Source organism: Cryptotermes secundus, unplaced genomic scaffold, assembly GCF_002891405.2.
Source record: "Cryptotermes secundus unplaced genomic scaffold, Csec_1.0 scaffold291, whole genome shotgun sequence".
Classification (NCBI taxonomy): domain Eukaryota; kingdom Metazoa; phylum Arthropoda; class Insecta; order Blattodea; family Kalotermitidae; genus Cryptotermes; species Cryptotermes secundus.
The window spans coordinates 307,066-323,272 of record NW_019731571.1 but is presented as its reverse complement, the minus strand read 5'-3'; the positions used below and the strand labels follow the sequence as shown (position 1 = coordinate 323,272).

The following is a 16,207-nucleotide window of genomic DNA, read 5'->3' as shown; positions in this document are numbered from 1 at the left end:
TTTTGCGTATTGTGACCTCCTTTACTAGATGCACTTTCAGATCTTCATGGAGTGTTATATTGGAAACATACCGTGGGGCGTTAGTAATCATACGTAGTATCTTTGACTGACATCTTTGGATTATGAAAATACTGGTTTTGCTAGCACATCCCCATATTTCCACTACATATACCCAAATTGGTTTTATTATTGTTTTGTAAAGTAAGATTTTGTTGTCTAAGGAGAGTTTGGAATTTCTTCCAATTAACCAATGCATATCCTTGATTTTTAGATCAATCTGTTTGCGTTTTTTAGTAGTGTGTTCCTTCCGCAGGACATTGTTCTCTTCTTAGACTGAAGTTTACTTGCACTGACTTGGTTTCATTGATTTTTATTTTCCATGTAGTTTTCCACTCTTATATTTGATTTAGATGATTTTACATGTTTAATGTGTTTCCAGATGGTATTGTCATATCTGTTGAGGCTGGTTATATAGCCAGAGAAGGATCTGTCTCTTGCCTATTTAAGTTTACACTTCAGCCTATTACTTGTATGGCTATATGTTGTTTTATCTGTTGGTGCTCGACTTCTGTGCCACCTTGCTCTTGCTCTTCTCTTCTCAGCTATGAGTTTTTTAATTTCAATTGGAACATTCCTTGTATTATTTTGGAAGGTGATCTTAGGTTAGCATCTTTGGTTGCCTGTTTTATAGTGTTGATTAGAGAGGTTGGCGCCCTGTCCATTTCCATTGGGCTCTTGAGTCTCACATTTAGATTTATATCTCCTTGTAGTTTCATCCTGTGTTCTTCCCAATTTGTTTTTTATTGTGCCGTTTACTTCTTGGTGTTTTGTGAATAGCATGACTACTGACAGTGGCTATAATTGCTGTGTGATCTGAAGAGAGATCGAAACTGGGTACCACATCCATGTATTCTGAAGAAATTCCATTAGTAACGAAGCAGTCCAAGAGGTCAGGGTTTTTTGGGGATCTGTTGGCCAGTATGTCCGCGTGCCAGTTGACAAGTGCGAATATTTTTGCTCTTGTAATGTTTTTGATAATTCTCTGCCTCTGGTCGTTTTTAGACGAGATCCTCATGAGGTGTTCTTGCTATTATAATCTCCGCCTGCTACAAATTTGTGTCCCAGAGTTTGAAAGGAATCATTAAAATTCTCTTTTTTTTTGTGGCCAGTAAACTGCAGCAACAGTTAACTCGTATTGGGTCATCTTTACTTTTATCACTGTGGCCTGTAGGTGATTTAATTTGTACTTTGGGAGCTCATAATGGTTAATAGCTCTTTTTATTAATATAGCAGTTCCTTCATGTGCTGTAGTGTCGGGATGATTAGTAGAGTATGTTAAATACTTTGGTATATTGAAGTAGGATCTATCAGTGAAATGAGTTTCACTTATCAGCATTATGTCTATGAAGGTGTGTTGAAGGAATATCTCTAGTTCATTTTTTTGCTTCAGAAGGCCATTGGCGTTCCATAATGCAATTCTGAGGAATTCAATGGATTTTAGATATTAACGTTGATAGCATGTTTAATACCATGCTGTTTTGTTGAGTGAGTTGTTGGAAAATTGCTTTAAATTCTTCAAGAAATTTGGTTAACAAATTAGTTGTATTTGGGTCGTTGTTAGTATTTTCCCTTGCTTCTCCTGGGAATGTGATGTTTGGTTCTTGGTTTCTCTTCCCTTTAAGGGCTTCTGAATAACTGATTCCTGGTTGTAACTGAGCTGGTTGACTTTGGGTTAGTGCGTTGTGTTGAATGTTTAGTCTGTTGTTAGTGTTATTCGGTTGTTTTAGTAAACTGTGATAATATTCACATCCTCTGTAATCAGCCGGATGTGCACCTCCACAGAATACACATTTTGCAGGCGTGTTTTTAGATTTCTTGCAGCTCTGTGTGCTGTGCGACCCACCACATTTTACACATACATACGGTTTGTTACAATATGATCTTGTATGACCATGTTGTTGGCATCGCATGCACTGTGGGATTCCTTTGGCCTTAGATATTGTGACTAGATCCTTTAAAGTTTTCACAAAATTCATATATTTTGGAGCGACAGTAACAAATCAAAATTTTGTTCATGTGAAAAATAAGAGCGCATTGTAATCGAATAATATTTGCTACAATTCAGTTCAGAACTTTTTTCCTTTTCGCCTGCTGTCTAAGACTATCGTAACGTGTAGGGGTTACTTATAAGACGGGGTTTGGATTAGTAATTGGATTGATTGTTCATTCCTTGTACAGTCACTCATGATCACAATAAACCTTGAGCCGACTGACTCGACACTCTCCATTCCGACCTACGCCTCGATCTGGATTTCCTGTTACGGAAATGTTTGTATCCCTCGTTCAAGGAAACGTTGTACCGTCACGGGCTCGTTTCCAGGAATCAGTCTCAATGAAACTTGTTTGCCGACTCGCTCCCAAGCAATGGGCCTATAAGTCTCAATATAAAATAAAAACATGAGAACTGTATTTTTACTGCAGTTTTATATGTGTGTTAAACTTGGTCTCTGACATAAGGAAACAGAAGAAAGTGAAGGCATTTCAGAACAGGGTTCTATTTGAACCGAAGAGGGATGAAGTGACGGGAAAATTTGATAATGAGGAGCTTCATAACTTGCCCTTTTTTCTTTCTTTTCTTTCCTTGGCGCTACAGCCCCAGTGGGCCTAGGCCTACCTCCATGAACTTCTTCGTTCACTTCAGTTTTTCTAGAGCTTACACATTCGGTAGGACTCCTTGGGCAGGTGATCAGCTCGTCGCAAGGCCTCTACCTGTACACAAATATAGAAAAACTCACACACACAAACTAAACATCCATTCCCTGAGTGGGATTCGAACCCACAATCCCGGTTTCCAAGCGAGCGAAGACAGTACATGGCTTAGACCGCTCGGCTACCGTGACCGGAAACTTGCACTCTTCACCAAATAAAATTAGATTGATGAAGTCAAGGGGCATGAGATGGGCAGGGCATGTTGCAAGCATATGAAAGTAAAGGAATGCATGTGGGATTTTTGTGGGAAAGCAGGAAGAAATGAGACCACTAGGAAGACCAAGATGTACGTTAGCGGATAATATTACAAAGTATCGTGGGTACATAGGATGAAGTGGTATGGTCCGGTTTCATCTGGCTCAGGACAGCGACCAGTGAGAGAATCTTGTGAACACGGTAATGAACCTTCGTGTTCCATAACAATTTGGTAAATTCTTAAGTAGCTAACAGACTGACGGCTTCTCAGCAAGGGCTGAGCTCCCCATGGATTTGGTTGGTTAGTTAGTAATGATGATCCTACAGCTTACTACTGAATGTTCTCTGTAATTAGTTCTCACTTTCTTGTCCCGTTCCCGTTTCGTCGCCATATTGTAACATGAACTTGAAGAATTCGAATAATAATGCCACACCCTAAGAAAATGTCCCAAATTTTAAATACTTAGTGCCGCCAGCAACAAACAGAAATTATATCAAGGAATCAATTACGAGCAGACTGACTGAGTTAGAGGAATGCTTTCCGTCATTATGTTTTGGGTGTAATTCGATCTCTCCTCCTAAGGGAATAAAATGAATCGAAGGGTTCAAGAGATCATCTGGACACATGAATTAAGAAGAAAGGTCACGGATTCGATTCTCGATGAGGTCATTTGTTTTTTAAATTACCTAACCCTTCCAGTCACACTATAGCCCTGAGGTCGACTCAGCCTCTAATAGAAATGAGTACCAGGAATCTTCCTGGGGGTAAAGGGCGGCTGGCGAGTAAGGCAGACAACCTCACCGCCATCTGTGTTCCGATTACCTAGAAAATGTAGCAGCCCCGACGGCTCAGAAATCTTTTGGCCTCCGTGGTCTCTTACAGAGATAGTTTTACCTACCCCCATTTTACTAGGGAGATTAAGTGGAGGAGGGAGAAATGGGCGTAATGTGTAGCACGCATAATGGAGATGACAAATATTTATATTGTAGCTGAAACCCCATGAAAGGAGATTATGGTAAGATCAAGGCAGCGATATACTGTGAGGTTGTGGGCTGGATTCAGCTGCTGTGAAAATGGTAAGGAGACTTCGGGTCCCACTGAAGACGACCGCAGCTTGACAACCAGTAGCTTCTGAACAACTTACGTGGCTCCCAGCATGTGAAGGCGCTGACGGAGGCTGCAGGAGTCTGGAAGCGCAGCGCAGCCGCAATGAAAGCCATCGTTGTGCAATCTCTGGCCTGGCAGTTACTCCCAAGGCAAGTGAAGAGCAGGGCGCAGGCCGCCAGGTGGCACAAGTTGTGGCCACCGTACTGTGAGTACCGCGACAACTCCATCTCCTTAGACAGTCGAAGCAGAGCACTGGAATAGGTTGAGCCGACTTTGTTCGACTGTGGCTTCTCAGTCTTTCTGGCAGAAAGCATCCTCATACCTGATTTCATTGCACATAACAGCTGTGTAATGTAAATTGTTCTGCCATACAACTTGTATCGTATTTGTCTGGACTGTACATATTGATACAACGGTAGGAAGTAATTTGTTCTTCAACAGAACTTGCAACTACTTTGGTATCATGACAATTTAAAACGACGTTTATTCAAACAAATTAAGAAGCCCGAGTACATTACATTATGTTTTTTGTAAATACCTGAATTGCGCTGTGAAGGTGGAATTCTGACGATACAGATAGACTTGCATATTTGCATTGAAGTTTTATTTGCTTTAGGATCGTATACAATCATTATCATCAGGTTCTAGCCACGTGGAAGCTTCATAATGCAACTTAGGCATACAAGTCGGCCTTCTTCTGTTGAGAACTTTTGGCTTCCTCATCGATAGAAATGTATATTCTTGCTGTAATTTGGTAAATGCAAAGCAAATGAATATCTTTGCTACAGGACAACATTACTCTGTTTTGTTCCATGCAAAGGGAAATGCACACAAAGTATATTCGGTCCTAGACAACGACACTCTAGATTAGTTTAAACAAAGGCAAAGGCACAACCTAGCTCCTAGAAGGTACTGCTATTTCGCTTATGCAAACAAAAGCATACATACACTACTAAAGATTGTTTCTGTGTATTGGTTTATGCAAAAGCAAATGCATACACTCGCTTATAGATAGCGTGGCCGTCTTTTGGCAAATTCAAAGACAAATGCATATATTCGCTCTAGATGGCGTTGGTGTACATTAAATTAAGCAAGTGTACTTTCATCTATTTGCTTCTAGGCAATGTTGCTCTATTCCATTTTATCCTAACACAGATTTGCACATTTGCTACCAGACAGCGTTGCTGTACTGTGTTCTGGATTATGCACGAAGATATATCCATTCGATGCTAGAGAGCATTGCTCTAATTAAGGTCGTCTAATTCGCTTCTAGTACTGCTTCTAGTACATTCAGCTACCCACAGGCAAGTGATCGTTAGAGCGAAAATGAATTTAATTTAGCGTGCAGCTCCTCTTGCTCTTCTTTCCGCATGTCTTGTGCTTTGCCTGCAATCATGACCGTAACAAATGAACTCATGAGTAGACTGAACTGGCTCAATTGCTAGCTGATGAACACGCATCAAATTCTGTTTATATAGGACGTTTTCTTGGAACCAACTCCCGGTTGATATAGTTTAGAATATAAACTTAAGCACGTGGCCCGTGTCTCTCAGAATTCGGGGGATCACTGTGTAGCTCACTTAGAGCGATCGCACCTACGACATGGAATCTTGTAATACGAATTCGTGACAGAACGTACAAGGCTCAACAATTTTAATCACAGTGATTTTTACATTTTACACATTCTACAGCATCTGCATGCCCGTAGTTATAGCTTATATTTATTTTATTGATATCTGCCGCAATTGCATTGCTGCTACATATCCCCGTTATCCCATATTTGATATATATACGCATAACCAGTCTTGAATGCAGTTCAGCTGCACTGAAGATTGTGTTTGTGTACGCTGAAATACAGCGTTATTCACAATAAAACACTCTGACAAGTATCACTGTGGGAACAATGGTTGCTATAGACACCCAGCAGAAACCAGACAATGGCTGTACTATAATACCTGAAGATGGCCTCTAGGTACAAAACACGTAGCTACATTGGTGTAATATATAAATGCTCCTCACAGTTAGCTACTAGCAGTTTCTAAGAGCTGAACTGCTTCATGGAGTCAGTCTTGTCACCTATGAAAGTCAACAGACTCAGCGATAAGTCGGTTGTTGTTCCGTTCCAAATTCGCAAATTCCATTATATGAGAAGAGCGTAAAGCACTCAGTGGACTTGCAGTAATTTCGGAATTGTGGGCGCTCTTGCTTCGCACGGGCCGAGAAATCTAGGAGGTAAGGTGGTCGAAGGCGAAATAATAATTTTGTTACGGAAATATCTTGGAAAACAACTACATGCAAGATCACGAATAACAGGTGAAAGTAATATGAAGGTGAAAGTAATATGAAGGTGAAAGTAATATGAAACTTAAAAGTTAGAATCGACTGGTGATGGTGCGGGCTTACCGTCTGTGCACCAAGACTTCCATGAGGAGGATCCCGAGGGACAGCAGCATCCCGTATCCCAGCACGAGCACTGCAGAATAGAAATCCACGAGACCCACGCTCACAAAGCTGGTGCCTCTCTGCGTGCATTCAGGCTTAGCGTGGTAGAACCGCAGGGTTTCCCGCCGCTGCAGCCCCCGCTCCTGCACCTTGCGATAACTCAATGGAAGGAAAATTGTTTCTTCAAATTCGGAGTACTAAGTTGCACCAGAATTTTAACTTAAACTTTCTTATATTTAAGCATTTCTCTCACACCACTTTCATGGTCTATACAAATATAAGTTTGGATTTACAGAGAGCTTGTTAAATTGCAAAAGGAATGAATGTTTTAACATACGCGACTGCCAAAATCTCCTTGAATGCCGTCTGCTTGCTAACCGCCACAAATGGTTCCGGTGTTCCAGGGAAATACGGAACCGTCTGCAGGTTGCACTTCTCTTCCTCAAGAAACGTGTCCCATACGAATTTGTAGCCCGGTCCTAGTTCCATGTGAAAGGCAAAAGGACTCGTCCTGACCCTTTCGACGCCATCTTGAAGGGGTAAGAAATTCTGTGGACCTCCTGGGGGACTCACCTTCTTTCTGTAGATGGCGCGCCGTATCGGATCGCTCGCTTCCTACAACAGCAGTTCACAAAGTTTGCAGGAACAGTCTGTTTTACTTCGTGTTGTGTGAAATTTTATGAAATTTTTTCCAATAAGATTTCCGCCATTGCAAAATGCGGGAAATAGTAGTACTCGTGGACCGAGCTGTAAATAATTTAGCCTTAGTAGGCCCTGCCATAACTCAGGCAGTTAGTTGCATGTTTCCCACCGCGGCGGCCAGGGTTCGAGCCCGGAGGCCAGTTAGTTGCCGGCTTACCAAGCGGACTCAGTCTCACCCCAATCCAAGACAATATAACTGGCGTTAGTACCTAGGTCTCCGAACCGGGGTAGATTAGTCTTTATAGCGACTGGAGAGTGACTAGTCGGCCGGAGTGTCCAGAATGGCACTTGGGCCTATCAAACCTCCTAGGATTTAAAGCGGCTGAGGAGTGCAGCTGACCATTCCCCGCCACCTAATGCCAAGGTGAAGAGCAATGGAGCTATATCTCCACCCCCCATACGTCTTCATGGTATAATGTCTGATTAATCAAGCACGAAGACAACTTTAACTTTACATTTATTTCCTAAGTTGAATTAGGCAGAAATGTTTCGTCTGTTACGTCTCGGATTGGGGAATACAAATTGGCTCAAACTGACAACAACAGCGGTCGTGTAACACGGGGGACAACTAGCATAGTTGGGGGCATTGAATCGAAGGAAGTCAAGAAAGCAGTCAATAGAAAAACGAAGACGGAGGTGGAAGGAGGGTATTAAGACGAACATGGAGCATAAAGCAGAGGGGAAGATAGGTGTCGAGTGGTGATAGGCATTCAGGTATAATATAGTTGGTGCCAGTAAATTCTGCTTGTGAGAGTTTTGTGGTTAGCAAAGGGCTAATGGGGCAAACTTTCCCAAGTCATCATTCTCAAGACCATGGTCTAGTCGGGTCGTTTGGAACTGCACTACCGACTTCCTCAGATGTCTAGTGGTATCCGACAGGGTGGCTAATGAGAATAGGGTGTCTGCATTTCACATTAAATGAAGTAAAGTTAAAAATAAAACGAGCACACCGGCAGTGAAGGCACTGTTTTCTCTGTAACATTGCTATTGCTCCACGTGACGCACCCTGAAGTAATGTCTGTTGTAAATGATATCGTGTGCACCCAGGGTCAGACCACTGTGAAGCAAGTCATTCAGGGTGCGGATAGAGGTCGTGGAGGACTGCAGCAGAACTACGATGCAGGCGGAGTACGAAGTGTACAGAAAGATCACAGCCACGAAGAGGAAAATCGTGATGATTCTGCCAGGCGCTCCCTTGGCTTCCACTGCAGTGCCTGCAACTCGAGCATAACGGAGAGAAATGCTTTACCTATTTATTTTGTATTGGTAATTGTATATATCACAGAACTGAAAATTCAATGACTCCTTATTTCGCCAAAAAGTTATATTTGTACATTCTGCTTTGTGCTCATTTCCCCCTTCCCGTATAAAGAAATGCGAGGCTTATCCAGAAAAATAGCAATAAATAGTTTAATGACTAGATAAAGGGGCACAAGTGTCCATCTGCATTTAATATTTATTAACACTAAAGGCTCCAGATGTGATTTGTGATGTATGTACGCCACCATAGGCCCAAATCTTCCTACAGGAAAAATGAGTCCGTCTTCAGTGAATTTCAGAACTTTAAAATATTTCTTTCTGGTTCAGCTCATTCTGCAGCCTTGCTACTCATTCTCCACTATTACTGATATTCTTATCTGCTCAGAAACAGTTGTATAGGACAGGCTGGAATTGTGCATTGCTCAATCGTAGTATTTTCATTGAACTTACACCCAGAATAATGAACTTGTTCAGAACCTGGAAAGAGTTCCCTACCCTGTTGACACACGGCCCCCACTGTAAGTAGAGCCACGTCGCTCCACGTCACCTGTCCTCCCACGCTGCCTTCCTGGTTCAGTGCCTCGTGCAGCAAGATGCCCATTACTGCAATGAGGCCAGCACTGGCCAACCAGACGGAGCGGCTGAAAGGCAGGGTGAAGATGTTGTCCACAAAAGACAGCGGTGGCCGTCGGAACAGGAACTCTGCTCTAATGAAGGCACATAATTGGTTAGCACAAACGCTGTCTTCTTGCACATGCTCCTAGTCACAGGAAATGTCCAGATATACCACCCTAACAAATAATGTAACTGATATCAAGCCATTTAAGGCTAAGACATTGCTTGCATTTTGACAACATTTGAGTCCAGTGTCATTTGCTTTCAAAATATCTCTGGCATGGGGGTGAGCATCGCTAGCTATAATGCCGAACGTGCATGCCATTGTCCCAAATTGCGAGTCTCAGGGCCCGGTGTAACTGCGTCATGATGAAGCAGGAAGACGCCGTATCTCAAATACTACCCGACAGCAGCCTTGCTTCCAAACTGAAGTCGCCAGGGAAACATACATACGCAAAATAAGAGCTACTGGAGTCCACAGAATCCGCATCTAACCCATGAAGTCCCGTTCTATCTAGTGAAAGTTGGTGTCTGGTGTGCCTTAAGTGCAAGTGCCTATGTTTTTGACGAAATAATTAATCGCGAAGAATGTGTACAGATCATTCTCAGACTCTATGACTGGTTTCTGCAAGACTCGGCTACTGCTTACGCTGCACTCATGTCTATGCAGGCTTTGCCCGACGTCTTCAGGACAGAATTATGAGCAGTGGTATTTGGCCAACACTTTCGCCTGATCTTACTCCTTGTGATGTGTCCTTCTGGGATTGTGTGAAGGACAGAGTTCGCAGCAGTAACGCTCGAACGGGAGAAGAACTAGGACATTGCAAACATTGTTGAAGAACAGCTTCAAAGTGCAAATCGCAATTCCTCCACCGGTGCTAGAAATGTCAACGTGTGGAGGAACAGCATTTTCAACATCTCTGGTGATCTGTGTATTTGAACTACTTCATCAGGAAAGCTTTTTGGTCAACAGGCATATTTATTCATCGACAAAATTTGTATGCGACCCCCAGCTGGCGGTGCACCGGTCGCCGTGGAGCTCAGAGCCATGAACCGGGCACCGCAATTTGTACATATCGTCAAAAAATGTTAGGGCGATAAATTCAAAGAAGGGACCGGAAATGGAGCACGTGTCAGAAAGGTGAGGAATACGTCCAGAATTTTAGTCTGAAATCTTAGAGGGAACAAATTATTTGCGAAACCTTGGAGTAGACAGAAAGGTAACAGTAAAGTGGCAGTAAAGAAACAGGGTGATAGGATATGGTCAGAATTCTTTTTGGCACAGGATATGGTCCAGTGTTGGGCTGATGGGAAAGCAGTAATGAATTTTCGGCTAGCATGAAAATTATGATTTCTTGACCAGATGGCCAGTTGGATAACTGCCAGCTTCTCGAATTGCATCTGTTCTGACTTGCCTGGATCTTGTGGTGCCCGCGATGTAGGTTACCATTGACAGTCGCTCCTCGATGACGAACATTGGGCTGGCCCCAATATCGGCGTCCCCCCTGTGCAGATAGCCAAGCATTCCACTCCAAGCGTCGTAGCCCCACGAGTTGACTACCGCCATCTCAACACTGTCACAATTGAAATCCACATGTCTGAACACCAAATCTCTTTCAAAACGAGGATCTGATGACCGAGTCATGGCTCTTAATCAGCAGGCCTATATCTGAGTGGCCCAGACGGCCTTGATAACGGAGTGCTATTATCCATCCAATTCTTTCCTCTCCGAAACAGGCGCGGTATTTTCGCCAGATTTCGTGAAGAGTGGTTAAATATGATATATTGTCATATCGATGAAATATAAAAGTTGATTTGCATAAAACATGAACAGAACCTGCTGACTTTCTCAGAAATGACTTGTCTTAAATAAATTGCCATAACGCACTACTGAAAGAATTAAGATCTATAATTATATTGAAATCTGTTTTGATGTAAATAGTCGGCAGGAGAACAAAAGGATTTTCCATTAAATATAGCGGAGCACAAAATATATCGGGGGGGTGGGGGGTGGTGCAATTTTTCTTTCATAACCTCTACGTTACAGGAGTCGTTAACTCAGCCGGGACACAATGCCACTTGTGCTGGTGTTCCATTAAAATAGAAGGATGGAGCAACAACAAAATAGAAAAATTATATGCTGAACTTCATTATTTTTATTATTCTCCTAATATTTTTAGGATAATGAAATCAAGAGAGAACTGAGCCGACACTGGAGGGTACAAATAGGATCCTTACCTTGCGTTAACGATGTCAGCAACATGGCAAAACAGCCTGTAGTTCATTTTGCTGGCCGTGTCGATGTGCCTGTCCTCGGTGTCCGAAAGGTGGAGCAAGCTGTCGTTATTTGTCACCTGGCAACAGCATCACCGTCAACTTCTTATTTTGTATTTTATAAATAAGTTGCCTTAACAGACCTACACATTCTTCTGAAGTCTGTGACTGTGCCCACAATCGCAGCAAAACACTTCCTGGCTCTGGTTTATCCTGCGCCAAGCCCATAGTGACAATGCACTCAACAATACTGTCAGCAGTTCAGGAAGCAGATAGTCAAATAGTAGGATATTTAATGAATGATGAAGCATAAGTTGTTTAGAATGAAGCGCTGGTGACACATGGCAAGGAAAAGCCCAGCATTCGCTTCAAGAAAATGAGAAAAATGACGAAGAACCCTAATCAGAATAGACGATTCCCTGTCCGAGATTCGAACCAACATATCACGAATGCAACTCAGAAGCTCTATCGCTTGAGCCATATTACGTGATAGTACATTCGTGGGGAACAGAAGGCACAGAGGTAGCCAAACAGCGTGTGGATACTAAGATCTGCTGTCATCTCAGTGCGCTTCTGGGGAGACTTGTTTTGCTGTACATACAGACACTGTCACATAAAGTTGTTATTGTTCCACTCAACGTGTTTCGGCCCATTAGGCGATACGTGACGTGTATACAAACAACGATCGAACTCTGTCAAACTACAGTGCTACTACGAGTATAAATCTGAAAATTTACAGACCCCCCCCAACTCATTTCCAATAATATCTGACCTTAAGAAAGAGCCACCAGAAAAAAATCTATAAAGTAAAATAGCACAAACATCTGTAGCATTGTCAACAAAGCGACAGATCTCATCAGCATCGGATCCATGTCCAAGTAGAACGCAATCAGTATACCTCCAATCGAGTCCCTTTACCAGAATTATTACTACGCCCAGGGACACAGAGCACCTCCGTCGCCCCCGCATCATATGAAGAAATACAAATGTACCTTTATCACACATCCCAAATAAAGACGCGCCCACCTTGTCACGTCAAACATATATTTTCTGAAATTCTCCAACTCTCTCCTTCCCTTGTAAAATTCTTAGATCTTTTATAGTGATTTTCGCCTTACATTCTGCTAGTTTTTATTCTTAAATTTAATAATATATGTATGTCTATATTTAAATTTTAAATGTTAATGTATAGATGACATTAAGTCAGATGCGATCTAACTTACCTAATAAATTGTAGATTCATGGAATTCCGTCAGCTTTTGTACATTTCTCAGGATGCAAGGTTCGTCCTACTTACCACCATGACGGCCTTGAGGGTCGATTTCTGAAGATTTGTTCTTCTAGTAAATGTTATGGTTGATGAAGTCAGTCGGACCCCAAGCTGCGGCCTCCAGTCTCCAATGACTCTCTTTATAATTGTGTCTTGAGGTGTACGTCGGTAGAGCTCCACCAAGAGGAATGCTCCCGTGGAACCTCGCTCTGCTGCTATCACGTCGCTGTCTAGCAGAACGCCCAGGTCCGCTAGTGCAGACTGTGCACTTGTTACGTTGCCCAGCAAAATCCATCGGCTGCGGGCGCCGAACAGCTTCAGCACACCAGCCTGGATGGTAGAACAAGTGCATACAATTCGGTACATTATCAAAGGAAAAATTTCTGACCGTAAACACGTTTCTATCTACAGAAATCATAATCAGGGGGTTTTTAAAAATACGTATACCCTTAGTAAATTATCAGAATGGATCCATTTTTACATTTATCATTAATGTAGTAATAATGTAGCGGAATAAAAATAAAATAACCCCTACTAATTAATATTTTAATATCAGTTTATGATCAATTGTTGTGTTGACTACTCCTAAGTATAACTTCAATACATGATACGCAAAAGGATGCAGAAAATGAAGATAATTCTCTACATTAACCTGGACAGTAGAACACGTCCAACCATCCTCAATACCTCAATACTCTCACAAATAGGATGGTACACGTGACAGAAATGACGGGTTGTAGTTTGAAAGACTGGCTATACACAGTCTCTCTTAATTTCATTTAAATACAGCGGTATCGCTGCTTCCACACTTTACAGTTCACTGTTACATACACACGCACACGCACAGGGACAATAGTCCTCTCCGGGCGACGCATATCAACACAGAAATTAAAGCTTCAAATCACTCCAAATATTACACTGAATAAAGTCTTATAATCACACTTTAAATCTTCACAGGTGGAAAACGAAATTCCCGTGACTGTCTCCTACTGAGAACTCGCTATAGAGGAACTGCACTCAAACTCTCTCATTGTCACTTTGCGACTGACGGCTAGTCAGTCACTCTTGTTGTCGAGCCACATTTGGGGCTCATGACCACAAATTTATTACTGTTTGACAGTTACGGTCTTGTTATTTTGGGGCGCAGTATATCTGCAGTATGAAGTTATTTGTCATAATGTAAAAGATGTTTACATTTTATAAGTTAAACGCGTTAGAAATGTATATACAATACAACAATATATACATTGGACAGTAGGATTTATGCACAAATGTTGATTACATCAGCCTGGTCAGCATAACGTTATACACCCAACTATGTTCCAAGCGGTTCTGGCAATGCAGTATAACCCTCGGAAATAATTGTATTTTTATTTCGTTCATGGTCTTCTATTCTAAAAACACGAAGTTTCGAAGTTACTGAGGTTAGCTGTTTCTAACGAATATGATATGCAAGGACGTGCATGCAGTGGAGTTGCGTCTGACATGGCGGTTACAGCGCGTCAGCACATAATCGCGTATAGCTTTTATATCGCGCTTAAATTGCATACTTATGTGTATGTGTGTATGTACTCGTATAATGTACATAATAAAGACTCCGCATACAATTAAACTACAGTAATATTGTTTTAATTGCACAAATGATACAGAGAGGGAAGGAAATGGGAGGGGTAGGCAGGTCTCGAATTCTATCCACGGGACGCAGGGCCAGGCTTGGGCAACGAAAGGCAACTCGTAGACGAATCGCCAGCTATGCTTAAATGTTTATTTTTATTAATTAATTAATTTATTTAATTTGGCTAGCGCGTATGGTTGAATTCTCAAGTTAAATGCCCATATGACGAGACTCCAGTGTGCTCGCACAACTGAATATGCCAGGCTAGCCTGTACAATATGTACAGTCAGGTCCATTAGGACACGTTCAGTACATCTGCCTCTAGACAACATAAAGAGTACTCTTGGGTTCAGTCTCTGAGCATGGGCAGTATAATGTATCAACCAGACCGCTACAACTTGCACACTCACACTTATTTTGTGTCCCTCGTTCGTCTGATGTGATATTGTTCCCAAAAACACATCACGTGGATGTAGAATAAAATTTTTCATTGCATATCAGTTACAACATTAAATACTCGTAAACAGACGTTTACAATAAAGTTGCAGAACTTAATAAAGCTCTGTGCCATGTATGGCGTACAAGAAGTCGTGTTTGGCCGCAACGAATTCCCGTTAAAATATCTATATCATAATGTTGTATTTTAGCGTCCTTTTGCACTGATCTTCGTCCATGATACGTAAGCAATGTCCGTCTTTTAGTGCACTCAATTTTACTTGTTATTTCACAACATGTTTCGGCACTACAGTGTCATCATCAGGTGCTCTAATTACGTCAATCTATTTCATTGCTTGCCATTACGTCATTGTAGAATTTAAAAAGTATTTAAAAATGTTCGTCAATTATAATAAATTTATATACTAAAAACTTGTTAAGATTATTTATCTTATCTGTCCCAATTCTAACACCAAGCATAGTTTCACCACTATGGGAGTCGTTCCTCTTATTCTCAGGGTATATCGTGTCTCGTGTTGCGTGTTCCCTGTTTGGTTGCGGGTGTTGTTGCATATCATATCTCTCAGTCCGTCCGTCTGTCCGCGTACATTAACTCGAGAGCCCCTGAACAGTTTTCCACGCGCGTGACGTTGGCAAGTTTCACAAACTGCGTTCCTGTCTCGAGCGTGGCTAGCTAAATATTTACCGGAGCAATTAATACTCGTACTTTAGATAGAAGTTGTAGAGAAAAATGACACACTTATTTCATGCCCAGTACACTCTTCCGTTTTTATCATTTCGAGACACTTAAGCCAAAATACTAACCACTCTATGCATACATTTCAAAACATATTCAGGCAGAGTCCGACTTGAGCTTCCTGTAAGTGTAGGGCCGATAAGGGCTGATGTTATCCTTGCCTCTCAGCTTTTGTTCTAGACTATCATGGGTCTGCAGCTGGTCTAAATGACACTGAATTGTTCTGTTCCGGTCTCACTGCAAATATAACCTGTCTCCACAACGAAGGCCAGCCTCCAATTATCATTTGGGAAAATAATTCCTGTTTATTCTTTGAATCATACGAAACACATAGAGAGAATATTCTGTGGGCAATATACAGAGCTAGTGGAAGCTTAAGCAGGGTGTGTATAGGATTTGGAAATTTAAAACGCCGGATTACATACAGAAACTTGGGCAGCTCAAAATCTCCTGCAGGTAAAAATGGAATTACCTCGTACAGAATGGCGCGAGTACCCTGGCAGGCCATGTCTACAATGTATGCGACGTATCTGCCCCTCTCTGTTGCTCGGAGCTGAGTTAAGGCTCCTTGGTTCGTCGCTTGAGTCGAGAGAAGCACGCCCTCCTCCGACAGATATCGCGCAAATCGGTGATTATCAACTGGAATGAATTACCAGCAGAGTTATTGGACAAGTTGGATCATTTTAACGGATTGATCCACTGAAGTTAATTGTAAGAAACTAGAAACTTCAGGTGAGCCAGGTATAATGTTTATTTTGTGCCCAG

General features: G+C 42.0%; 2 protein-coding genes across 2 annotated transcripts in view; one reads left to right on the top strand and one right to left on the bottom strand.

Moving 5' to 3' along the window:
• The window catches only part of LOC111867113 (sodium-coupled monocarboxylate transporter 1), a 55,614-nt gene that overhangs the window by 1,094 nt on the left and 38,313 nt on the right, over window positions 1-16,207 (top strand). The gene's annotated exons all lie outside the window — the stretch shown is intronic.
• LOC111867099 (ionotropic receptor 75a) lies at window positions 4,526-15,994 on the bottom strand. The gene is made up of 9 exons (XM_033752551.1): window positions 15,915-15,994; window positions 12,663-12,965; window positions 11,330-11,445; window positions 10,507-10,665; window positions 8,972-9,183; window positions 8,222-8,430; window positions 6,852-7,129; window positions 6,476-6,673; window positions 4,526-5,458 (listed from the first exon to the last, which is right to left on the bottom strand). Exons 1-9 carry the CDS (start codon window positions 15,948-15,950, stop codon window positions 5,410-5,412), a joined length of 1,560 nt encoding a protein of 519 aa, XP_033608442.1. The 5' UTR covers window positions 15,951-15,994; the 3' UTR covers window positions 4,526-5,409.